This window comes from Bidens hawaiensis, unplaced genomic scaffold (genome assembly GCF_021521415.1).
Source record: "Bidens hawaiensis isolate Kalapana, Puna unplaced genomic scaffold, B.hawaiensis_p1.1 tig00011151_1, whole genome shotgun sequence".
NCBI classification, from domain to species: Eukaryota; Viridiplantae; Streptophyta; class Magnoliopsida; order Asterales; family Asteraceae; genus Bidens; species Bidens hawaiensis.
The window spans coordinates 205,654-230,794 of NW_027491863.1; the positions used below are offsets into that span (position 1 = coordinate 205,654).

The following is a 25,141-nucleotide window of genomic DNA, read 5'->3' on the forward strand; positions in this document are numbered from 1 at the left end:
CTTCAAAGTGGGAGGATTAGAGGATTCGAGTAAGAGTAGGCAGTGGCAAGAGGACGGGGACGGCTGAGTGGCTGACAGAGTGAGGTTGCCGACGTTCCACGATGGTCGGAGTGACGAGGACGAGTGGCTGACGGAGTGAGGCTGCCGGCAGTCAGGGGCTGAAGAGGGTCAGGGGCTGGGGACAAATAACTTAAAGATCAATTAATTTTCAAATGACTTAGTTTTGGTATTCTAAAAGCTTTATATTTCAATATATATATATATATATATATATATTATTACGAATACGAAATTCATAACAAGAAAGAACAGACTAGTTTCTATGTCATCAATCTAGTTTGATAAGTCAGATCTAGAAGCTTCAAGTTCATGACTTGTAATTTACCTATAACAAATTCCTTAAACTATTAATGAATAAAAAGTGAATTACCAGATGAGTTATTGCTGGCTGAGAAAACAAAAGGCTTAGGCTTATTGTTATCCTGAATTCGGTCTTTGAATCCCTGGAAGTCAGCTTCGAAGTCATCTGATGGTGGTGGCTTTGAGAAGTAATAGTTTGATAAATTGGAATCACGGAGAAGATCTGCGGCGGTTAAACGACGAGACTGGGGAGGCGCTGTGTGGTGTTTTGTGGACTGGTCACTGGTTGTGTTTATTATAAAACCCTAAGTAAAAAAAAATGTTTCAAAAACCAGAATCGAACCTGTAACCAACAGGTTTCCAGCTGGACAAAGGCTTCAAATGTTTGTAAGGTGGTTCATTTCTAATTTATAAGGTGGTTCCTTTATTATTTTCTATATATAAAACACTATTATTTCAAAACTCGGGTGGTTCCTCGGAACCACCCGTTTTCACTGTAGATCCGCCCCTGAACATCTAGAATTACCCATAATACCCAAGTGAGTGTCTCTAAGACAGGATGTCACCTGTCTACACTGATTTTGACGCTTCAGGCTTGACTCACTCATGAACACCATCAAGGTGGAAACCACCTTGAGTCAGGTTTCGAACATGTGATCGTAAAATTGCAAGCCTTAAACATCAACCTCAGCCGTGCCATTGGACCAAAAGCAACTACGATTGACTTGTTCATTGTTATAAATTTTATACGTGGTACATTATGACACAATTTAAACAACGGTTGAGTAGTATTTAATTATGTGTAATAATAAAAGTTAGAAGAAGAAAAGTGTGGCTGGTTGTATAGTTTAAACTTTAAACGTAGTTATCTTGTATGTAGACATTCATGTTTTTCATATTTTATAGTAAATTTCTAATTTTAGAGTAATAATATGTTACATGCATATTAACCCAGAAATATGCGGTTCGTGTTAAGTTTGCAAGTTAACGCGATTTTTGAACACATGCACTAATAGAAAACTGATAGTTTGTGACACACAATGGTGTTGGAAAAGCGTCAAACGAGCAATTAATAACAATAACAAATGAGAACTTTGGTTACGCAAAGCCGTCATTGGACCACTTTGCGGCACCCTCTTAATTCTCAGCAAGTTGCTTCTTTTTTATTTTTGTTTTGGTTTTTGGCTTTTAGTCTCGGTAGTGTAACGAACGTAAAAAAACTGACCGGATGCCGATTTTTTTGTATTAATTACAGTACCGTAATTATTTTCTTTTAATTCGCGTAGACTTTTTGCCCTTTGTTATCATTCTGTAACCGTAACGAAAGTAATGAAAACCGACCGAATGCCAATTTTGTTTTTGATTTTTTTCTTTTTAGTTCTTGTACGACCGAATGTCAATTTTGTTTTTGATTTTTCTTTTTTAGTTCTTGTACCGTAACGAAAGTGTCGCAAACCAACCGAATTTGCGTAAATTCATCACCTCAACCGTCGGGATTGACAACACTCGGATTTTACCGACGAATGTTACATGAGGATGAGCAAATTCGGGACTGGTACCGGTACCGAAATCGGTACCGATTTGGTAACGTCGGTTCCGAATCGGTACCAAAGTTTTGAGTTTCGAGATCGGTACCGGTACCGGTACAGTATGGGACGGTACCCGGTATTTCCCGACTTTTTACCTTCGGTACCGGTATTATCCTGGTACCGGAGCCGAATATTTCGGTACCGGTACCAAGAATTTGCAAATTTCGGGATCGGTATTTTCGGTACCGGTACCGAGCTCATCCCTTTGGTCCACTCAATTTTACTAATTTTTTCTTTTTTGTTTTATTTATGATATGTGGTTCCGGCTCCATAACACTTGTAACGGAAACCAACCAAATTTGCTTCAATTTATCGCCTCAACGCCCAAAACTGACAATGTTTGAGTTTTACCATCCCTGAGTTTTACCGACTTGCGCCGGGTAAAGACTATCTTTTCTTTTTTATTTTTTTGTTCAAATTAATTTTCATTCAAAAAATCTAAAAAGGTAAATAGAAAGAGTTGAGAGTTTGGAATTGAGGTAGTTAAAGTTTACAACAACCTGATTTACGAACCCATGTTGGGGTCTGAATTCTAAACTACTATTCACCAATAAATTGGAGGTGACGTAGTAAATGGGCGGTCCGAATCATTAATTTGGATCTCTATTTTAATTACCACTCAACACCGCCTACGCGTACAGTTTGCATATTTTCAATGTACATATTTATGTTCCTTTTCGATACAATATTGAGATTTATTTGGTATTTGAAAATAAAACTAAAATATCATGAAGTTAAAAAGGGAAATATATTAATATCATTGTAACTTAATTTTACTTCAATTTTTAACAATTGTGGATATTAATAAGGACATGTGTAGTGGTCCACGTCTACATATTCAGATTCACGCCAAGTTGGAGGAAAAGCTCTCACCCTTTTAGCGATACGATAGAGTCATAGAACCACGCCTTTATTTTCACATTCGTCGGACGTTGTAGATCCGGGCGTGGAGCACCACCGAGTATCGGTGCCCATATAAACAACATACAATCATGTTAGTCAATTTTTTGAGCTAGTTGTTTGAATTCCCATCAATTATTTTTTTTTCTTTTAGTTTTTTTAAAAGGCAACTAGCTCACACACGCTATATTCTTACACAACTATTCAAAACGAAACTTGAACCATCAATGTACCTGTAGACGAATTCATGAATTGTTCGTGAACTATTTGGCAAGAAGTTCGTTTATACAATAAATTAACGAACATATTATTAATAAAATATGTTGTTCATTTAACTAATAAAGAATAGACATGAACACATGTTTTGTTCGTTCATTTATGTTCATGAATGTCCATTTATGTTTGATAACTTATGTTCGTTTACTTACGCTCGTTTATTTACGAAATACACATGAACACGCGTTTTTGGGAATCATAATTTTTTGGGGTAGAATCATATGTATATCCGGAATGAATCATGTAAATTTAAACCACTAATTTGGATGTGTTTATGGATAAGTGGTGTATTAGACTCATTCGTTTGTGTTAGTTAATGCTGATTATGTTTGTTTGTATTCGTTTATGTTTGGTCAATTATGCTTATTTGTGTTCGTCTATATGTTCAATTATGTTTGCTTAAGTTCATTTGTTTGCTTATGTCTGTTTATGTTCTTGAACTATTTGTTTAGATGTTAAACAAACGAACAATGATGATTTGACATAGCTTGAGGTGTAAGACTCCCCGCCAATAAGAAGTGCAAGAGTCAGGTCTGTAAGACTCCACGCCTATGGGAATGTCGAGGACAACCTCATACACGACAATCTTCTAACATTCCGTATAAAGTCCAACACACTTATAGCGATTCAAATGACTCACCATTACAAATGTAAATACCTCACCCCCCCCCCCCAATAAAAACATTTTTTCAACCTTCAAGTGATTAATCCTTAAAATCTAGCCCCTCTTTAAAAAAAAGATTCCTTAAAGACCCATATGTATCCACGACGACATCAGTAGTGGCGATCCTGTGTCAATAGCGATGGGGCAATAGCGACGTTTTTCGTACCCTTTCCATCCTTAAAGAACCAAAACTAAAAACTACCATTTGATCATTTGTGTAGTTCGATATTTATTTTTTTGTTACAAGTACTCACGTGGGATCTGGGAAGTATTGAGAAAGGTTGACAACAAATATTTCTGTTCTTTTACCAAACATGTCTGACAAAACATTAATTAGGTGTACAGCATATTTATTCACCACCAATTGTCAACTGTTTCTTCTACTCTAATTATCTAGTTTCCATCTTTATATATCACATGCATCCTATCTTCTATTCCTCACCAATCTCCCTTCATCTCTCTCAAACTGTTTCTGTTCTTTCCATACTTACAACAAATGGAGCTTGGTAGTGTTCTAGAATTTCTTAGCCATAAGACCATTTTGGTCACTGGCGCCACCGGTTTCCTTGCTAAAAGTATAGTCTTTTCTTTCTCACTATATATCTTGATATACATATGTGTATGTATATGTGTATGTGTTTGTAGTAACTAGTATGTAGCAAAATGATATCCTTGGCAAGATATTAGGGTGATGGGACCGTGGGAGTGGTTTCACTTTCACCACCCCGAATATCTTGCTTTGGTCCCTAGAGATGCGGGGTGGTGTTCCCACCCCATCAGTCCATCTCACCCCAAGTCTATCCCAAAAGTCCACCATGCATATATAGATCAATTTCTTATTTATTTATCCAAGATTTTTGAGTGGTATACCAAGGAGGGTGGGGCGGTGTTGGTGTTCCTGCTGGTACAGAGTGGCACCGCCCCCTTCCCCGAGCGGCCGAGCCCACTACGTCTACCGTTAGTTACTAGCTATATATTAGATATTATTGTCAAATGAAGTACGTACAATTTCGTACGTATTAATTATGTAAATGTGATCTTTTGAAGTTTTAGCAAGTGTGTTGTTGGTGTTTATTTCCATTTTCCAAAGGAAAAATCTAGTGAAAGGCCATTTTAACAGAAATATTTATCAATCTAGCCATTTGGCTATAACTTTTAATACATACTTTTTTTTGCTTTTAAAATATAACGTTTTCTTAAACTCTAGTATGTTTACTAAAAATACTACACTTGTTACATTATTTGGTTGGTTTAATTGTTATCGTGTTATTTTCATTGAGAAAGATCCAAAGAAAAAAAAATCACTTGGAAGAACCAACAAACAAATATAATTTTATCCTAAAAGCCTCATAAACTGAGAAAACGTGATTATTTGAATATTCATCACCGGATTGTAAAGTTGGTTTAGCAAATATCCTATCTTTGATCTTGTCTTTAAATTTGGAATATATTTTCAAGAGCATATATAGTTCATTAAGGTTGGTTATTTTGTGTGTATGTAGTATTTGTAGAGAAGATACTTAGAGTTCAACCAAAGGTGAACAAGCTATATCTTCTTGTGAGGGCTAATGATGCCAAATCCGCTTTGCAACGTTTCAATACAGAGGTATGTGTATCACTCTCAAGTATACATTAGTTTCAAGTCAGGTATACGTATTATATTACATTGTTCTTAATTATTGTTACCAATCATACACTTACGAGTTCGTTAGTGTGTAAAAATTCAACACCATATTATACATATAGTAGCGAAATACGTCAAATTATTTCACGCAAGAGATGTTTATATGTTATTATAAATATCTTAAAATTTACAGTAATAAACTTAAGTTATGTATAACTATCTTTGGTGGGTATTTTATTTTCGAATATCTAAGAGGGTAGGTTAATATTTGTTCATGTATTTACTATTTACTAGAGTAATAACACTCCGTCCAAAAGTAATAATTATTTTCATGATTCAGTATTGTACTGTCACGATGATGAAACCATGCATATGTTCCATTCATGACTTTATTGGCATATACCGTTTAGAGTATGCACAAAATCCAAGACGTATTACAATAATTTTTGTTCATTTCACGAAAATTATTGTACAGTGGTAGTTCAAGTTACACGTAGACATATTTATTAACTTGTTCAACAAAATATTAAATGCATTTCAAAATATATATCTACACTATATTAAACAATTGCTAATGTTTATATTTTACAATAAGTAGCGTATTTTGTTGATAGTTTAAGGGAACAAATTAGATTTGCGTAGTATAATCAATTATTTATCAACGTATCTATCAGTCATTTAAAAAATGCTTAAACTTTTGTCTACCCGTCTTTACCTAATTTTGAATTATTTAAAAAAGATTTACACTTTTCCTCTCTTATCTTTACTTATATACGTATTTTTTATTTCATTTTTAAACCAACTTCCTCCATAACTTTTAGATAACTATAAATATTTTTTTTCCTAAAAATTACACAATAAATTGTTAATAATACTATAGTATTTCTTTTTAAATTCAATGAAAAAAAAAGTTAACATGTTACATGATTACTGGTGTTTGTTTTATCCGTCGTATCACATGTGCACCTGCAACACCTCTCTAGTATATATGTTGAGGCTACGAACTTCGGTTTATTTATTGATTTTAGCCAAATCAAGCACGGACATGCACAAACAAACATACATCTAATAATGCATATACCCAAACACATGCATTAATATGCATTGGAGTTTAAATAACCAATAGTAAAAGTAATTAAAATGATACATAATAGTTCATAGTTCACATCATATAAATTTTTGCTTGGCATTTATAGGCGGTGGCAAAGGACCTGTTCAAGGTCTTGAAAGAGAAATACGGAACAAATTTGCAGTCATTCTTGTCGGAAAAGGTTATTCTGGTTGCCGGAGACATCACCTGTGAAAATTTGGGAGTAAAAGACTCTAATTTGATTGAAGAAATGTGGCAAAATATTGATGTTGTTGTTAATGTAGCTGCAACCACCAACTTTGATGAAAGGTACAACTACTTTCTTATTTAAACATTATAAATTCTACAAATCATAGTATTAAAATCATAAAACTCTTAATACTAAAAGTTGTTTTAAATTAAAAAAAAAGGAAAAAAAAAACTAAATGAGTTATGTTTTAGATATGAGAGTTACTTGAGCTTTGATCGATAAAAAGCTCGAAATGAGCTCGAGCCTCAAATAAAGCTTATTTAGTTATCAAGCCGGATATTAAGCTCTGTATGGAAAACACGTTTAAGCTTGTTGATCCTTAATGAGCCTTGTAGGTTACTAGGTTAATGTTTTAACTCTTTGAACTTCTATAATATCATTTTACAAATTTTACATTACCTAGTTGAACTTGAGTCGAACTTAGGCTCATTTAAACTTTTTTTTTCAAAATATGTGATAATAGTTAAAAACGTATATAAATTAATTAGCAAAACGAGACGAGCCCAAGCTTGAAAAAACAACGTAATAAAATGAACCGAGATTGAGCTATAGGAAAAGAGCTCCTAAAGAGCTGAGCTCGAGCCTAGTCAAGCTCGGGTCGTTTACACCCTTAAAACATCTTATAACCGATATAATTTATATGAATGTGATTATCTAATTACATCATCGTTTTCTTGTAGATATGATATTGCCTTAGCTCTAAATACATTTGGAGCTAAAAATGTGTTAAACTTTGCTGCCAAATGCGTTAATATAAAGTTGCTTCTCCACGTATCCACTGGTTAGTTATATTGTGACATCAAATTGTGTGATGTAACTATATGAATTTTACATATGTTGAAGTTAAAGTTATGTTCTTTCAGCTTATGTCTCGGGTGAGAAACCCGGGGTCATGCTAGAAACTCCATACCATTTGGGAGAGGCCCTTAACCAGGCACCCGGGCTAGACATCAACACGGAGAAGAAGATCATCGAAGAGAAACTAAAAGAATTTAGCTCTGATGAAACAAGCACTGATAAATCGATCACGTTGGCTATGAAAGATTTAGGGATTCATAGGTAAAATGGTTTAATTTTTATTTATTTTGTTGTTGTACCAAAATTTTGTTAATATTTTCCCAACATTTGTTATAGGGCAAATAAATTTGGATGGCCGAATACATATGTTTTTACGAAGGCATTAGGGGAAATGATACTCGGCCACCTGAAAGGAAATATGCCGCTAGTTATTCTTAGACCAACAATCATCACTAGCACATATAAAGAACCCTTCCCCGGCTGGATCGAAGGCATAAGGTAATTGTAACACCTTAGGCAAATATCGCGTTGTTTTCTTCTCTTACGTTCACATAAGAGATATTGTGACATAAAGAATGTCATGTGTCATATATCATTATTAACACACTTAGGCGCATTGACCGTGGATAAAAGAATTTCATGATTAAGCATGTTTAAGTGGAAGCAATATGGATGACTATTCAAAAAGTTTATACTCTTATCAATGTTAAAAAGAAAAGAAAAAAAACTAATTAGTTAGCTACAATAGGCAAACCACACAATATTTGTTAGTATAAGATGTTACAATAATTCCTATGTCATAAAAATCATATTTTATAAGCAATTACTTAATCAAAGCATCTTCAAATTTCAAAACTACAGGACGATTGATAGCTTGGCAGTCGGTTATGGCAAGGGCCGGTTAGCATGTTTCCTTGGTGACCCCGAATCTGTAATTGATGTGGTGAGTTCTTTAAAAATGACAAATTCATCTTAACATTTGTTTAATTTTGCCTTGAAATCACTAACAACGTTGTAATCTCAAAAATTAAATGACAGACCCCTGCAGACATGGTGGTGAATGCCATGATCACAGCAATGGTTGCTCATGCGAATCAACCATGTGAAACAATCTATCATGTTGGGTCTTCGGTGTCAAACCCACTAAAGTACAAATCAATTCAAGAAAGTGGTTATAACTACTTTTCAAGGCATCCATGGATTAACAAAGATGGCAAGCCAATTAGTGTAGGCAAGATTAAGGTCTTGAACTCCATGGAGAGCTTTCAAAGATACTTTTCTCTTCGTTACTTGCTTCCGTTACAGGTTAACCCTAACTCATACTAGAACCTTTTGGGTTAGTAGGTGGTTTAAAATTCAGCTGAATATAACTAATCATAGTTTATTAAGTTCTTGTATTTTTGGCAATTCGCTACCCTACAAGCAACATGACAAGTTCGCTTGGATGGCAAGCGAACTCCATAGTGTTTGATGAAAACCTATAAGCAATGTTAACTTTGTTAAACACTATGGAATTCGTTTGCCAAACTAGCAAACTCCAAAAAAAAAATTGTTAAAATGTTCTTAAAGGAATCCTAAACCACCTCCTTTAGTCATGTTTTCATCTCATTACATGGATGTTTACATAAATTATTGTTTATTTTTAGGGGTTGCATGTTGTGAATTCAGCAACATGTCATGCTTTCAATGGAACTTATTCAGATCTTAAAAGAAAGATAAGTTTTGTGCTACGGGTGGTGGAGTTATACAAACCGTATTTGTTCTCTAAAAGCGTGTAAGATTTCAGTTCATCGCCTATGGATAATGTTTGATATCCAAATGTGATTTGAGTTTGTTTTCGTTTTTCTTTTAACAGCTACGATGATACGAATACCCGAAAACTGTGTCAGTTGGTTAGACAAAACGATGTTGAAGCCAATATGTTTTACTTGAATCCGAAGACGATCAAATGGGATGTTTATTTCGAGCACATACACCTGCCTGGTGCTGTCAAACATGTGTTTAAATGATTTTATAACTCACAATAGTGAGTTATCAATCTCATACATACTCTCGTAACTTTTATGTATCGTAAATTATAATTTGCTTTAATTGTAATTGATTGGTCGATTAATTTCATATGTACTCTCGTAACTTTTGTTTATCGTAAATTACAACTATTGATTGGTCTATTAGAATACAAAGTTAAGAGAGAGTGAAAAATATGTACTTTGTATGCTTTCTCTGCTAATTAAGGAATTAGGTAATTCAAATTCAATTGATCAAAATGAGCCATGTATTATGAATATGAATTACAAAAGACTTAAAAGCCTCGGTTAGGTGACTAGGTCTTCCTAGATTTCATAAAAATATCACATTGCTATAAAACGGCTTAATTACGACCAAAACTTTGCGATCAGACTTAAGGGCTATTTGTTACATATAAATGAAACCATTCAGATGGTAACATCTGATTCATTCAGACTTCATACTATTTCTTTCTAGACAAAAAAACATCCGCATAGTTAAAATTAGGTTTGAATATATAGTCTTACATACATGATTAAAACATGAAAAACTAACTCTAACACAAATAAATTATAATATACATACATAAGATAAATAATAAAAGAATATGCAAAACCCATGTTGTTATTATATATGTTGCATGTTGATGATGCCTATATGGGAGAAACTACGAAAAACACAAATACCCTAACTAAATAACAATATTGATTAGGATATAAAAAAACAAAAACAAAGTGTGGTGAGGCTTGAACATGCACGTATTCAGTCTAAATAGTATGGGTTCAAAGTATTAATTTTTATGGGGTTCTTATAAAATTTTAATATACCACTTCTTAAGTAAACAACATTGGTGTCTTGAGACCCCAAGACCTATGTGGGTCCGCCCCTGCTTGAGAGAAATATGTGAAACATAAGTTTGTTAATTGAGAATGAGAGATAAATACACAAAAACAATTAGATTTATCACAAATTTTATACGAATAAGAGTAATTAATTGTTTAGTTTATTACTAAGACAATAAATATTACTCATATTCGAATATAAACGTAAAATGGGTTGACCTGAAACACAACCCAAACACAACACGAATTTAAATGGGTCGACACGGCCCGACACGAATAAAATATGGGTTGGGTTAGGTTTGAAAAATCTCAACACACTAACCCGTCAACCAGAAACCCATAAACCCGTGAACACGCCAACCCGACTCGGTTGACACCCCTATATACTATACACATTAAAGTTCAAATTTGGTATCAAACAGTTATAAATCAACATGATTGGTTGCGTATTTTCTTACTAAATGTTCGTTCAATCCTTCGGTTTTATCTTGCTACTCTTATATTTATAAAACATTAGTTTCCATTTTTTCAGTGTTTTTGAATTTAATCTTATTTATTTACTAGGGTATAAGTGAGTAGTTTTAGTGAAAAATATAATTACCACCCCCACTTAGGTGAAAACAAATAATGATCATGGGTGCTAGTGTGGTACTAAATTACTAACACATTTGAATACTTTTTAAATTAACAAGTTATATAAAAGTTACCCGCTTTGACACGTTGACTAATTTAACGTTGCCCATTTTGACTGATTTAAGACTACATAAAGACAATGTTGTATAATGCATATATTGTTATTTGTATTTGAAAGATTTGTCAATGGCAAATAATCTAAACATCTGTATATGATCAGATATATATAATTCGAAACCTTGGACAGTCAATTCGTTTTTCCTAGTAGTTTTGCCTTTCCACCTCTTTTAATTAATGCATTTTTTTCTCTATTTTCGTTTTGCAAACCTTAGGCTCGGGGCAAAGAATGTGAGGCAATTTCACGGTTCCACTAAAACGCTTATCTTTTGGTGGGTCGCAATTCTTCAAACCGAGTTGGATCTTGATGGGTTCAGTTAAGTTACGTTGCTTTTCTTTTGCATCGGTAATGATCTGGGTAATTGCCTCCCTAAGGGCTTCACTTGAAAGCTTACCGCAGAATTTTTTAAAAAAAACAACGAGTTTGAGTGATAATTAGCAATATTAAGTCTCATATATTTCTACAATAGTGAAGTAAATAAAAAAAAAAACAAATGTCTGTTCTGTCAAAATATCATCTTTGTGATTATTAACTATATAAAAAAATTTGCAAATTCATAAAATCCTTGTATTAATTTCTTACTTGAAAAAAGCTAAGCCAAAGTAAAAAAAAAACTCATTACATAATCTATCCTGGGCGCAAACATGTATATAATATCAAAATTAATTTTAAATACTAGTAACTTATGATCACAAATGATGATATTTTGACATAACAAACATTTGTTTTTTTTATATTCATATTATGTTATTTATATTGATATTCATCTATTTTGTTATAAATATTAATAACTTATGATATTTGACATGTATATAATATCAAAAAATTAATTTTCTTTATATATTTAACTCCTCAGCTAACCGCCCAAGATCCGTTTAACGACCTTTACAATCTTGAATATGAAACACATCATGTATGTAACTAAGATTTCAAATGCTTAACTCGAACTTGGCCCATTACCATCGAAGTAAAAAAAAAACTGACACATGACTTATAATAATTTAGTAAAAAGAAAATAAAAAAATGTATATTTATAACTCATACACACTGCCTCCTTTTTCTTTAAACCCTAGACCCTAATTCTCGCCTCTCGTCTTCTTCTTCTTCTTCACAAGCGGCTGCAACTCTTCACAGGTAAATCAACTTCTGTGGTTCCTTTATTATCACTAATCTTATGATTTCTAGTCAAAAACAGCAATAAAAATCACTGCTTTATGTATTGTTTTCAGTAATAAGTTCAAGAAACCAACAAAATGTTGGTTCTTTTTGAAACCCCAGCTGGGTTTGCTCTTTTTAAAGTACTTGATGAAGGAAAGCTTTCAAAAATTGATGTAAGTTATTATATATATGTATATGTATATACACATATGTAAAGGTATTTGTGTGTTTCTGATTGTGTTTATTATATGTTTATAGGATTTGTGGAAGGAGTTTTCATCTGCTGATTCAGCTAGACAGGTTTGTTTGTTTGTTTTAATATATGTATTCTATTGAATATTATGATTATGAGTATTATCAATTATGCATATTTATTTAATTCATTGATTTTGTGTTCATACATTCTTGTTTATTAACAATAGAGCTTGAGCTCGGCTCGTTTCAAGCTCTATTTCTAAAACTCGAGCTCGGCTCATGAGTGGTTTTTCATGCTCGACTTGGCTTGTTTATTATTTTTAATTGAAGTTTTATATTTAACATAATGTATATTATTTATTTTTGTCATAGTTTTTTTATGTAATAGTTATTATTAAATAAATAAATATTATTATCCGCTTGAGCTCCATAAGTGAAGCTCGGGATGGTACCGGTACCGATCCTGAAAATTTGAAATATTTGGTACCTGTACCGAAGTGTTCGGTTCAGTACCGGTATTTTGTGTAAAATTTGGGAAATATAGGTACCGGTACCATACCGTATTGGTTTCGTTACCGGTCCGTATTGGTTCCGTTACCGGTCAAAACTCATCCCTAGTTTTAGGCTCAATCTTTGGCTCAACTTCATTGAAGCTCGGATCGATTCAAGCTTTTTCGAGCTGATCTCAAGTAGCTTGCAGGAATGGCTTGGCTTGTTTACACTCATAGTTGGCTTGGCTTGTTTACACTCATAGTTAGTAATAATTAGGTCTAATGAATATCATTAAACATGTACTTACGAACTCAATTTAAACACAAACAGATTGTAAAGCTAAAAGCTTTCTCCAAATTTGAGAACACATCGGAAGCACTATCAGCAGCTACATTGTTACTCGAAAGCAAGCCTAGCAAAGACTTGCGCAAGTTCTTGCGCGTACATTGTGATGGTGAGTCGTTAGCTGTTGCGGACTCCAAACTTGGAAATGCTATCAAGGAAAAACTGGTAAGTTGTGCATACTGGTAAAATAGTTGTACTCCGTATAAATATGTCTGGATTGAGTTTTGACTTGAAACAATTTGTTGCAGCAAATCGACTGTGTTCATAACCAAGGTGTTATGGAGCTTATGAGGGGAGTAAGAAGTCAGTTGACCGAACTCATAACCGGTTTAGGTGCACAAGATTTAGCTCCAATGAGCTTAGGTTTATCTCATAGTTTGTCTAGATACAAGCTTAAGTTCAGCCCTGATAAGGTAACCTTTGTTTCATTCAATATTATTATTAGCTATGTTTGAATATAATTTTGAAAAGTTTGTATTGTAAATATGATCATGTATTAGGTGGATACAATGATTATTCAAGCTATTGGTTTGTTAGATGATCTTGATAAAGAGCTTAACACTTACGCTATGAGGGTTCGCGAATGGTACGGGTGGCATTTTCCCGAGCTTGCCAAGATTGTACAAGATAATATTCTTTATGCGAAGGCGGTAAAGCTCATGGGTTACCGCACAAACGCTGCAAAACTTGATTTTTCTGAGGTGGGTATCTATTTATTTTTTTTTGGCTTTTTATGCATAAATTTCACAGCTTTATTTAAATGAATTCAAAATTATTAACAGATTCTACCGGAAGAGGTTGAGGTGGAATTAAAAGAGGCCGCTGTGGTTTCGATGGGAACTGAAGTTAGTGATCTTGATTTGGTGAATATTAAGGATCTTTGTGATCAAGTGTTATCTCTTTCAGAGTACCGAGCACAATTGTATGATTATTTAAAAAGTAGGATGAATACAATTGCACCAAATTTGACTGCTATTGTTGGAGAGCTTGTTGGTGCTCGGCTTATTGCTCATGGTGGTAGTTTGTTGAATCTTGCAAAACAGCCTGGGAGTACGGTTCAGATTCTTGGTGCTGAAAAGGCTCTTTTTAGAGCTTTAAAGACAAAACACGCCACCCCTAAATACGGGCTTATTTATCATGCGAGTTTGATTGGTCAAGCTGCACCAAAACATAAGGGGAAAATTTCAAGATCGCTTGCTGCTAAAACCGCATTGGCTATTAGATATGATGCTCTTGGTGATAACCAAGATAATTCTATGGGGATGGAGAATCGTCTCAAGGTATTCTTGATATTATCTGTGCTCATGTGATGTTTCTTTATGCAAAAGATGACGACTTTCAAACAATCGATTGGACACGAACAACTAAACAAACAGGGTTTTTTTGTTTGTGTTCTTTCGTTCAGAGAATGCATGTGTTCGTTTCGTGTATGCTTGTTTGCTAACACTATAAACGACTGGTTCACGGGCGTGACCAAACAAACATAACTGAACATAGATGAGAACGAGAACATAATTGATCTAAAATAAGTTAAAAGTACGTGTGAACAACATTGTATTGAGCCTACAATTTGTTAAAACTAATTGTAATGCATTTTAAAGCTTACGAACGTAATGAACTTAAATGAACGAACAGGACTTGTGTTCATGGTTGTACTTTTATTAAACGAACTTTCCACTACGCGGTTCACGAACAATTCACTGACTGTTTGTTCTTTTAATAGCCTACTACACATGTTTCTTTTTACAAAAAATGTTAAAAATATTTTTCTTTGTTTATTTTTAGCTTGAAGCAAGATTAAGAAATCTTGAAGGCCGGGAACTTGGTCGGTCAGCAGGATCAACTAAAGGCAAGCCCAAGATTGAAGCTTACAACAAGGATTTCAAGAAGGGAGATGGTGCAATGATCACTCCCGCAAAGGTGATTTCTTTTAGTCTGCGTTATTGTTTTTTTCATTATTTTTTATAAAAAGTTAAGTCCTTTGGGATATACATATCTAAATCTTGAATAACACTTTGTTTGATTTTCAACTCTTCTTTGTGTAACTATTTGGTTTCCTGGCTCAGTTGACCTATTTATAAGTAAAGTTATCCTAAGTAAAGTTATCTTTACTTCAAATGTTGGTTTTTGTATGCGTAAAGCACAAGACTTTGTTTTGACTTTCAACCTGATTCTTTGTAACCATTTTTTTACTTGGCTCATTTGACCTATTTATAAGTAAACTTGTCAATTTCATTTCTTGACTTCAAATGCTGGTTTTTGTATACATAAAGCATCCAACTTTCTATTGACCTTTGTATACATAAAGTCTCATCTTTACTTCAAATGTTGGTTTTTGTATGAATAAGTTATAAGATTTTGTTTAACTTAACTCTTTTTTCGTTGCTCATTTACCTGTTTTATAAGTAAAGTTGTCACCTTTACTTAAAATGTTAACTTAGTGATGTCCTAAGCTGATATCGGGATGTTTTGCAGACTTACAATGCATCGGCAGATTCGGTTCTAGGGCGGATAGAAGCAGAGGCTGAGAAAGACACAGAGATGGCGGTCCCATCATCCGACGAGGCGAAAAAGGACAAAAAGAAAAAGAAGAACGTTGCCGATGAAGACGAACCAGCTGCAGTTGAGGATGTTGGTAAGAAGAAAGACAAGAAGAAAAGGAAACAAGCAACCGAAGAAGCTGTTGAAGAGGAGGATGTCGAGAAGAAGAAGAAAAAGAAGAGAAAGCATGCTGATGATGATGAAGAAGCGGAAACCGAAAAACCGAGTAAGAAGAAAGATAAGAAAAAGAAGAAATCATAAGAGTAAGAAAGAAAGAATGTATGGTTTTGAGTTTTGGGTATGTTGAGAACAGATTTGATGTTATTGTAGTTGGGTTGATTTTGGGGTTTTTAGATGGACACATCTTTTGAATCTGTTGGTGTTTTGTAGGAAATGGTTTTATTTATTTACTTGATATTAGTTTTTCTTTTAAAGTTAAATTAGTGCTCCAAGCTTGCCCAAAGTTAGATCAAGTTTTGATTTATTTATGTTTCTTTTGATTTCATGATTGGTTAAAGCTTAGTTACTGAGTCGAAGTTAGATGCAAGTAGATGGTAGATCGTTTTACAAGTCGAAGTTCAGATCGGTTTTATGTCGTCACTATGAGAAGTTAAAACAAAATTATGAGAAAACATTGCAGATACTCCGGTCTTAAGTGTGTCACCTAAGACTGTGTAGTGAAACCAGATGGGGCGCCACCACCATGCCACATCACGTTTAACGTCGTCAGCATACGCCAAAACGGGCACCCGTCACCATTTCGCCAAAGCTTTAACAAAAAGAAGATTGTGAGGGTATAGGCCTATAGGGCCGACTCAAATCCAACCTCTCGCACATTTTTATTATTTTATTTTATTCTTCATTAATATATTTTCCAGTTAAAAATTTTAACTGAAAAATAAAATAACGTCTTTAACTTAAAAAACCACTACACCCTTATGAATTGATGATTTTAGTTAAAGTCTCACTGTCTACGTGACATTAACGTGACACTTTAACGATGACGTGCAAAGGTTCACAAATCGGGTATTTTCAAAAACCATAACCAGTTCCCGAATTCCTGGTATAGTCAGGTATTTGACCGGGTCTTTCGGTTTTGTTCAGGTTTTGGGTCCGGGTAAAAAAGGTAGAACTGGTTCCGGGGAGAAACCCTAAACCAGGTCGTACCTGCAGGTTGGGTACGGGTAGGAAACCTGTTCCGGGCCGGGTATATTTCTGTGCACCTTTAATGGCGTGTGGTTAATGACTTAATGGGCTTAAACGTATAGCCCAACCCAGTTACCACACAACCAAAAACCTAGCCCAGTAACGATGCATCAGCCATCAGCAGCTTAACTGTTAAAATATTAAATAACTAGGGTTAGGGTTTAACGGCCGCCATAGAACACACTGCACATCCAAGGCAAATCACCACAGGTTTCGTTTTCATCCAATCTTATTATTATGATTGATTTACAAAGTTTTAAACTTTTTATTAATTGATTGATTTGTGTTTTGTTATAGAAAAAATGAAGGTTGTGGCTGCATATTTGTTGGCTTTGTTGGGAAGTAACACCTCACCATCTGCTGATGATTTGAAGAACATTCTTGCTTCAGGTAAATTATTATTATTAATTTAGTTATTATAACCACAATTTCATGATTTTAAAGATATTTAATTAATTGATCAATGAATAATAAGTCATTGTTGTATTCTAGCTACTTACTTTTATGTGAGTTAAGAGATTATATTTCTTTTTTGCCATAAGTAGATTATAATTGAGTAGGGCTGTGCATGGTTTTGTTCGGTTATCGGTTAATTTATTTTATTAACTTATTGGTTTTGTTAGCCATAAGTAGATTATAATGGAGGTTTAAATCTAAGCAGTTAATGCCGAAAAATATCGTATATCGGTTATCGTGGTCAGATATCGGTAATTATAATGTCATGCAGAATTGTTATATAGAGCGCTTTAACACTAACAACTCACTATACTCTCTTATTATTAACAAATTATGGTTTTGCAACTTGCGAAACACCAACATTTGTAGCTAGTAGGAACTTATTAAGACTCAAAACACCAACATAAAATACAAAAAGTTGAAAATCAAGACTTGGAACACTGATATCGGGAATATCAGTGAAATATCGGTCAATATCGCTGATATTATCGGTACCGATATTTCACATGAGGACCGATAGCCGGGATACCACTGTGATTGACTGCATAGGTTTAAATACGTGGAGGTATAAGTAGACGGAATGTGTGAATGGTTTGTTGGGTTTTGTTTATTATGGTTAATTGATGGTACAGCAAAACTGATCTTTGGTTAGTTTTGGTTCTGTTTTCTAGCGGTTTTAAGCTGCTTTTCATGTAAGTTATACACTTGTATAAATTTGGTGAAATACGTGGTATTGGTCTTTTTGTGTGTTATAAGTAGATTATGATTTCTGTTTATGGGCAATAATGCATTCTGTAGTAGAACTAGAGAGGAACATTTGAACTCGGTTTTTCCAATATTTATGCTTCAAAATGTTGAGATTTTAATATAAATTGGTGGAAACTTGTTATATGTTATGCAGTTGGAGCTGATTCCGATGATGCTAGAATTGAATTGCTTCTATCAGAAGTTAAGGGAAAAGATATCACCGAACTAATTGCATCCGGTAGGGAGAAGTTGGCTTCAGTACCTTCAGGTGGCGGCGGTGTTGCGGTTGCTGCTGTAGCTGGTGGTGGTGGTGCTGCGCCTGCAGCCGTTGCTGCGGAGTCGAAGAAAGAAGAAAAGGTTGAAGAGAAAGAAGAGTCAGATGACGTAAGTTTTGTTGGCCGTTCAAGAAAAAATGATTGTTTTTTATTTCATTGTATGCTGATTATTTTGTTGATTTGTTTTGCAGGACATGGGATTCAGTTTGTTTGACTGAGGAGCATGGAATCAAGTATTTTTGGTAGTTGTTTTGTTAGTGTTGTGCTCAAATGTTGAGTTTTGTATGACTTTGCAAAAGTTTTTCATGACATTTAGTAATCAAGTGTTTCATTTCAAATTCTTCTTACTACTGCTTCTATTTGTTTATTAGTATGCAACTATTTACTCTAAAAATATAACATTATTTATGTATTCTATATACAAAAGAATTTGTGGAGAGTTGTATAAACAACCAAGTTTGAATTACTTGTAGGCGTAGGTGTGTTCATGGTTTGATTAAAACGTGAAACTGTCCAAACTGGTCTTACGTTTGGTTTCGTTTTTTTAAAAAGTCATTTTGGTCAGTTTTGAAATCTTCGAACTTTATCACTCCATGTTACTGTTTTGATGTTTATGAAATTGAAATTAAATTGAAGTTATTTTAATTTTTGGAAAACCATTTTGTGTGAAGTGTAAAATCAAACCAGAGCCAATCCGTTAGCAGCGATTCGGTTTGTTTATTTTTACCCTGAAATGGTTCAGTTTCGATTTTCAATTCGTAAAAAATCATTCACTCATAGTTTGACCTAGAAACCATTATTAGGGGCTATTTTTTTTACTTCCACGGAGCAGCATGAGGGATGACCCCGGTTACGCTACACGAACATCGCCATATTTATGTGTTCAATATTAGGTTTCAACCAATTAAATCAAAAACGAACTTTACCCAATGTTAAAAAACCGATTAAAATTACATATTTGATTTCTAGTCGAACTCAACTGGGTTTTTGGTGCTCGTTTCAAACCGAATCAACTAATAATTATATAAATTTTGTCATCTAGCCCACTCCAAACGATAGCCGAGTCTTATTTTCCTCAAGTCCAACTCAATCCAATAACAAATATTGAAATAAAAAATATATTCGATTTGTTCTGTTTATTTAGTCGATAATTAAAACTAGAACTAGAAAGTAGAAACTAAAATCGAAATTCGATTTTGAACTTCCTATATTCGTTTTACTTTTGTTTTTCGGTTTAGAAAAAAAATCAAACCCGAATAAACCGAAAACCAAACCCATATACACCCATAATAATTTCATAGGTGTATGACAGCTGAACCATAGTAATGATCTTTGTCACATAATTTTGTTCATACCATTTTTTCAACAACCTACCAACCCAAGTAAGTGTTTATACACAAAACAAGATGTCATTTTTGTTTTAATAATCATAAGACAAATGACAAACCCTCCAAACCCCACCATTGCACCGTCGCTGGAAACACACTCACATGGTGGGGACGCCGTCGAACCACCACCCGTCGCGGTGGCCACCTTTAGCTCTCCTCTTCTAAAAAGTTTCAACCACAAACGTACCTTTCTATTATCGCCCTGCTTGCGGTGCGCGCATATAATGTATATATGTGTGAACCCTCGGGTGGGCAAAAGTGAAATTGCACTAATTTTGACGTTATTTTACTAATCAAGTGAAAATAACGTTAAAAGTGACGGAAGGTTGATCAAGCATCATGTGGTGGCGCTGATAGCCGAAAGACAACGGAACAAGCACCAATCGGCGAGGTCCCGATGGTTGAGTGTCATGTGCCTTATGTCCAAGGCTTGATGCAAAACTACTATCGAGCCGGGGGTCTCACCGGAAGCAGCCTCTCTATTCCTAAAGGGTAGAGGTAAGGTTGTCTACATCTTACCCTCCTCAGACCATACCATAGCTTTGCTATTGGTGGGATATACTGAGTACGATGATGATGATGATGATGATGATGATTGTGGTTGACACTTACACAATGACTTGTTGGTATTAATTTGTTGTAACAAATGTATCATATCCACAAAGATTTTTCAAAGAGAACAAAAATATCGACATATATAAATGTTTGGTGTTTCAAACATTTAATATTCAATTTCATTGAAAACATCATTTCTAGAAAACGTTTACAATAAAGTGGCAGACAAACGAGCAACAAGCTGCGCCACTACCCACTTTTGAATAACAAAGTCAATCCTACTAAAAACGAAGTTTTGAGACCTAGGAGTTGAAGAGGTTCTGTGTACGACACGCTGAACCCTACTCAAAAAATACAGCCTCTGGGGCCAGGAAACCAAATGTATTAAAAGCAAACGGGAGAAAGTCATGTTAAATACACTTTTTGTATTTAATATTGGACCTAAGATTATTCGATTTGTGTATTTTTGTATATAAATACATTTTTTTTTCTTCTTGAATAAAAATCATCAATATTTAATTCATTATATCTTTGTTTAGAGACAAAACTACAATCATAACATAAAAACAAGAACTATAAGTATTAATCAACTTTCAAGGTTAGTGATAATGTAACCTAAATGATTTAGCAAAATAAATGTTTAATTAATAAGATAAAATCAGACCGGGCTACTAATCGGTTCGATTAGGGTGGGTTGAAGCGTCACTTGTTTCTGTGGGGTCCGTTTATTTTAAATTTCAAGGTTTTAAAATTTTAACTTAGGGGTGTGAATAAGTCAATTTAGGTTAGTTTTGAGCTCAAAGCGAACAATCACCAAAACTTAAGTTTTTCGGATTTAGAGAACTAACGGGTTGTCTTGGTATCTCTCTTTTCGATTTTGCGTATTGATTCAGTTTAATTCGGTTAATGGTCGGTTTTCGATTTACATTTTGGCTCAAAATGTTTGGACACAAAAAGATTGGCTAAAACAATAATAGTTATCAAACTTTTTTATCAAATTAATAAAAATTAGAGGATAAATGATAAATTCAATAACAAACATTCAAACAAGTTTGCTATTTAGGTTCAGTTTTATTGGTCATTTTAGATAAGTGACATGTTACTTGTGATACAAAGCCAAAAACATGCTACCAAAAACATAAACATTTGAAAGTGAGTTAGATTCATAAGTTAGTAATCAACCAAACACAACTCAACACTAGTCTCACTAATAATATTCCACCGGAGTATCCGGACAACTATCATCCAACACAACTTCCCGTCCGTTAAACGGTGGCGGCACAAATGGCGGCCTTGTACACCTCAACAACGCCCAATTCACCCCTTGAAAAAACGAATGTTGTTTAATCGCCGACGCCCCCATCGTAGACCCCAATCGCCCCACCGGATCCTTAACCAACAATTGTGATATCAAATCCTTTGCGGCAGCCGGAATAACCGGCTCCTTAGGAAAATCCAAAGCCCGCGCAATAATATTAGCTAAAGTCATTTCATTTTCCACCCCTTTGAAAGGCGTCACACCATAAAAAAGTTCAAAAATAAATACCCCTAGAGTCCACCAATCCACAGCACTCCCGTGCCCCTCGCCCGACACAATCTCTGGCGCTAGATACTCGTGGGTCCCAACAAATGACATTGACCGTACATCCAGAGGCTCAGCAACTAACTGTGGGCCCTGATCACGGGTTCCGTGCTTCTTTTTCTTTTTTAGTTTTTTATTAAAACATGAGACTGATGGGACAATACATGTTGGGATAATGCATGATGACGTGGCTTTTGGTGGGTCGAAAGCGCGGTCTGGTGGTAGGTCGGGCCGGTTGGTGTTGGTGAAGACTTGAGCTGGTGTGGCTGCGGAGACGTCACATTTTAACGAGAGGTCGAAGTCGGTGAGCATGATGTGACCGTCGGATCTGACTAACACGTTTTCGGGTTTGAGGTCGCGGTAGACAATGTCTAACATGTGAAGGTACTCGAGGGCTGCCACCACCTCCGATGCGTAAAACCTGCATCCGAATATGTTTATTGTTATGATATTAATAATTCGCTTGAATCATGGGATTGAAATTAAAGACTTTGGTTAATGAATCACATTAATCTCCATAATTTAAGGGTTAATTTGGAATGGAATATTGTACGTGATTATATAAAAATGTCACGTTTTTGTTTTATATGATTTGAAATATTAAGTACAGTAAAAAAACAAGAATATAGAAAAAAAAATATGTTTTAATGTATGTTTAGAAATAAAAAAACTATACAATACTGGTAGGGTTGTTAAATGGGTCGTGTGCATTGGCTTATCAAACCCGATAGTAACATACACCGGTATAAAATGGGGCTTTAGAGGCGTCTTTTTTTCCCTTTAGAGGAGGTTTATAGAATCATTAGAAGCGGATTTGTACAGCATTTAGAAACGGTTTAAAATCGAAAGAGAGTTAGAAACCGCTTCTAAAGAGGAAGTCGGGGGGGGGGGGGGTTGTTTCATAGTAGTGATAATATACGGAACACAAATCTTAAAAAAAACGAGAAACTCACTTCAGACACATAAAGTACTTGAACCAAATAAGATATGTGCTATCCTAAAACTAAATTTTTTTATACGTACCCTAAAATTACAATTTTATAACAAAAAAAAAGAATGGTAAATGAAATAACTAAGTTTAAACTACGTACTATACAATTTTGTTTTAAGGTTATGTTATATAACATAATTTTTTTAAAAAAAAATTGAATTTGATATTAGATTGTTGTATCACTATTAATTAACTATGAATAGAAATTTATTTGTCGTGATCATTGTGGCCAATGAGCAAAACATAGAAACTTTAAATGTTAGTAGTTGTAGAGACAACAAGCAATAATTTTTATATTTAAATGAATTTCAATAAACCTACCCACATTACCTGTCACAAATTAAATATAATTAAATTAATATTGGCCTAGATATAATTTCCATAATTAAAATCGATCGTCACATAACAAACAAATATTTCTTTTTAAGTTAAAAAAAACAAATTCAAAAATCACTTTATTTTGGTAACAAATATTGATTCATTTCAACAAAGATATGTATTCTTATTTTTTTTTAATACTAAATCAACTGGTAAAATAATAAGCCACATGGCAGTAACCAAGACTTGTAAAAGTTTGACTTTTTATTTCCTGCGTGTACACGAACTCACATGGACTTTCTTCCTTTGTGATCGCATACCTCACGAAACGTTACTAACACTAATATTCGATTTTCATTATACCAATGTTTTCATAACCAGAGCGTGGTATAGCGTGCGGGGTTAACTGACATGTAGCTTTTTATTTCATTTTACATGTAGCGTATATTACAATTTTCTAAAAGACGTTTTGAGATTTTAGCGTCAATTTTATTTTTTTAAACTTACTTTAGAAAAAACTTTTAAATTCTGTTAAATACTTCAGTTACAAAATCTCTATTGTGACTCTTAGTTTTATCAGTTTCAGCGACAATATATTAGTTTTTACGCGACCCGACCTGAACCAGATCAAGTATTTATTAATAAAATTAAAGAAGTATTTTGGGAGGAAAAAAAATCTTATGAAAAAAAATTACCTGTGCTTACTGGTTCAGTGGTCAGAGTAGTTGACCAGATGGACCACTAAGCGCAGCGCAATGGAAAAAAGTACATGATGTGAATGAATTACCTGACGGTGGATTCAGGGAAGCGTTTACGTGGCTGCCGTTGACGGAGAACATGAAGGTCACCACCAGGACAAAACTCCGTCAACAAGCACGACCATTTGGGCGACTCTACCGACGCATACAAAGTCGGTAGAAACGGATGATCCAGCATTTGCAAAACCTCCTTTTCCGTCTTCTCTCGTCCTTCCTTATTACGGCTCGCCAACTCTTTCTTATCCATCACCTTTGCGGCAAACAACGCGGGCGAAGAAAACCGCTTGATCTCGCATAGGTAGACTGATCCAATATCGCCAGCGCCAAGATGGTGGATGAAACGGAGGTCAGAGAAGGATAAGTTGGTGGAGGTGGAAAATGTGGTGGTGGAGGAAGTGGAGCTTGGGCTGCGGTTGGTGTCGGTGTCGGTGGCGGTGGATTTGAAACTAATGCTTTGAAGGTCATCAATGAGACCGTCAAGCCACGGTGGTGGTGGTGATGATGGTGGTGGTTCCATGGATGGTGGAAGATATGAGAGGGTTTGGGGGTTATAAGAAGTAATGAGATATTAATAATATGTTGTTTGCTTGTTAAGAATAAGAAGAGTGTGAAAGGTAAAATATGTTTTTGAGTTGATTAGTGATTTACATAAATGGTGGGATTTTGAGTATCGCATACATTTGATATCTTTTTTCTTTTCTTTTTTCTTTTAACGACGTCTGAAATCTCACATAATACCTAGGTAAGTCTTTCTGAAACGGAATAAATACCATATATATTGATTTGGATATTTTAGGTTTGATTTATCAAGAAACATCACCATCAAAGAAGAAAGTTAGAAACCCACTCAGTTATGTTTTGAACATGAAACCAGGCTTGTAAATGAAGAGAACGTTTGGTGAACTGTTCATGAACTATTCGGCAGGAAGGTTGTTTATATTCGTTTTTTTAATAAACGAATGAGCATGAACAAAAAATTGTGT

The 25,141-nt window shown here is 34.5% G+C and overlaps 4 protein-coding genes across 4 annotated transcripts; 3 read left to right on the top strand and 1 right to left on the bottom strand.

The window, feature by feature from the left end:
- Window positions 1-3,941: 3,941 nt before the first annotated feature.
- Window positions 3,942-9,653, top strand: LOC143537182 (fatty acyl-CoA reductase 3-like). The gene is made up of 10 exons (XM_077031004.1): window positions 3,942-4,364; window positions 5,292-5,395; window positions 6,610-6,812; window positions 7,434-7,534; window positions 7,617-7,812; window positions 7,888-8,049; window positions 8,413-8,494; window positions 8,590-8,856; window positions 9,198-9,325; window positions 9,407-9,653. Exons 1-10 carry the CDS (start codon window positions 4,286-4,288, stop codon window positions 9,558-9,560), a joined length of 1,476 nt encoding a protein of 491 aa, XP_076887119.1. The 5' UTR covers window positions 3,942-4,285; the 3' UTR covers window positions 9,561-9,653.
- A 2,544-nt stretch (window positions 9,654-12,197) lies between these two features.
- LOC143537213 (putative nucleolar protein 5-2) lies at window positions 12,198-16,267 on the top strand. The gene is made up of 9 exons (XM_077031033.1): window positions 12,198-12,285; window positions 12,381-12,482; window positions 12,568-12,609; window positions 13,327-13,506; window positions 13,590-13,754; window positions 13,842-14,042; window positions 14,124-14,621; window positions 15,127-15,261; window positions 15,817-16,267. Exons 2-9 carry the CDS (start codon window positions 12,405-12,407, stop codon window positions 16,141-16,143), a joined length of 1,626 nt encoding a protein of 541 aa, XP_076887148.1. The 5' UTR covers window positions 12,198-12,285; window positions 12,381-12,404; the 3' UTR covers window positions 16,144-16,267.
- Window positions 16,268-17,389: 1,122 nt separating this feature from the next.
- On the top strand, window positions 17,390-18,806 carry LOC143537183 (large ribosomal subunit protein P2-like). Its single transcript, XM_077031005.1, has 3 exons — window positions 17,390-17,478; window positions 18,446-18,675; window positions 18,758-18,806. Exons 1-3 carry the CDS (start codon window positions 17,391-17,393, stop codon window positions 18,782-18,784), a joined length of 345 nt encoding a protein of 114 aa, XP_076887120.1. The 5' UTR covers window position 17,390; the 3' UTR covers window positions 18,785-18,806.
- A 2,772-nt stretch (window positions 18,807-21,578) lies between these two features.
- LOC143537184 (protein kinase G11A-like) lies at window positions 21,579-24,717 on the bottom strand. The gene is made up of 2 exons (XM_077031006.1): window positions 24,188-24,717; window positions 21,579-22,512 (listed from the first exon to the last, which is right to left on the bottom strand). Exons 1-2 carry the CDS (start codon window positions 24,673-24,675, stop codon window positions 21,717-21,719), a joined length of 1,284 nt encoding a protein of 427 aa, XP_076887121.1. The 5' UTR covers window positions 24,676-24,717; the 3' UTR covers window positions 21,579-21,716.
- Between the last annotated feature and the right edge of the window lie 424 nt (window positions 24,718-25,141).

Bases quoted from the DNA above. Each gene is read 5' to 3' on its own strand.
- LOC143537183 (XM_077031005.1), top strand. From the start codon at position 17,391: ATGAAGGTTGTGGCTGCATATTTGTTGGCTTTGTTGGGAAGTAACACC. The intron at 17,479-18,445 runs GTAAATTATTAT...TATGTTATGCAG, and splicing joins GAAGAACATTCTTGCTTCAG to TTGGAGCTGATTCCGATGAT. The intron at 18,676-18,757 runs GTAAGTTTTGTT...TTTGTTTTGCAG, and splicing joins AGAAAGAAGAGTCAGATGAC to GACATGGGATTCAGTTTGTT.
- LOC143537213 (XM_077031033.1), top strand. From the start codon at position 12,405: ATGTTGGTTCTTTTTGAAACCCCAGCTGGGTTTGCTCTTTTTAAAGTA. The intron at 12,483-12,567 runs GTAAGTTATTAT...ATATGTTTATAG, and splicing joins GAAAGCTTTCAAAAATTGAT to GATTTGTGGAAGGAGTTTTC. The intron at 14,043-14,123 runs GTGGGTATCTAT...AATTATTAACAG, and splicing joins CAAAACTTGATTTTTCTGAG to ATTCTACCGGAAGAGGTTGA.
- LOC143537184 (XM_077031006.1), bottom strand. From the start codon at position 24,675: ATGGAACCACCACCATCATCACCACCACCACCGTGGCTTGACGGTCTC. The intron at 22,513-24,187 runs GTAATTCATTCA...ATTCGGATGCAG, and splicing joins TTCCCTGAATCCACCGTCAG to GTTTTACGCATCGGAGGTGG.
- LOC143537182 (XM_077031004.1), top strand. From the start codon at position 4,286: ATGGAGCTTGGTAGTGTTCTAGAATTTCTTAGCCATAAGACCATTTTG. The intron at 8,495-8,589 runs GTGAGTTCTTTA...ATTAAATGACAG, and splicing joins CCGAATCTGTAATTGATGTG to ACCCCTGCAGACATGGTGGT. The intron at 8,857-9,197 runs GTTAACCCTAAC...GTTTATTTTTAG, and splicing joins GTTACTTGCTTCCGTTACAG to GGGTTGCATGTTGTGAATTC.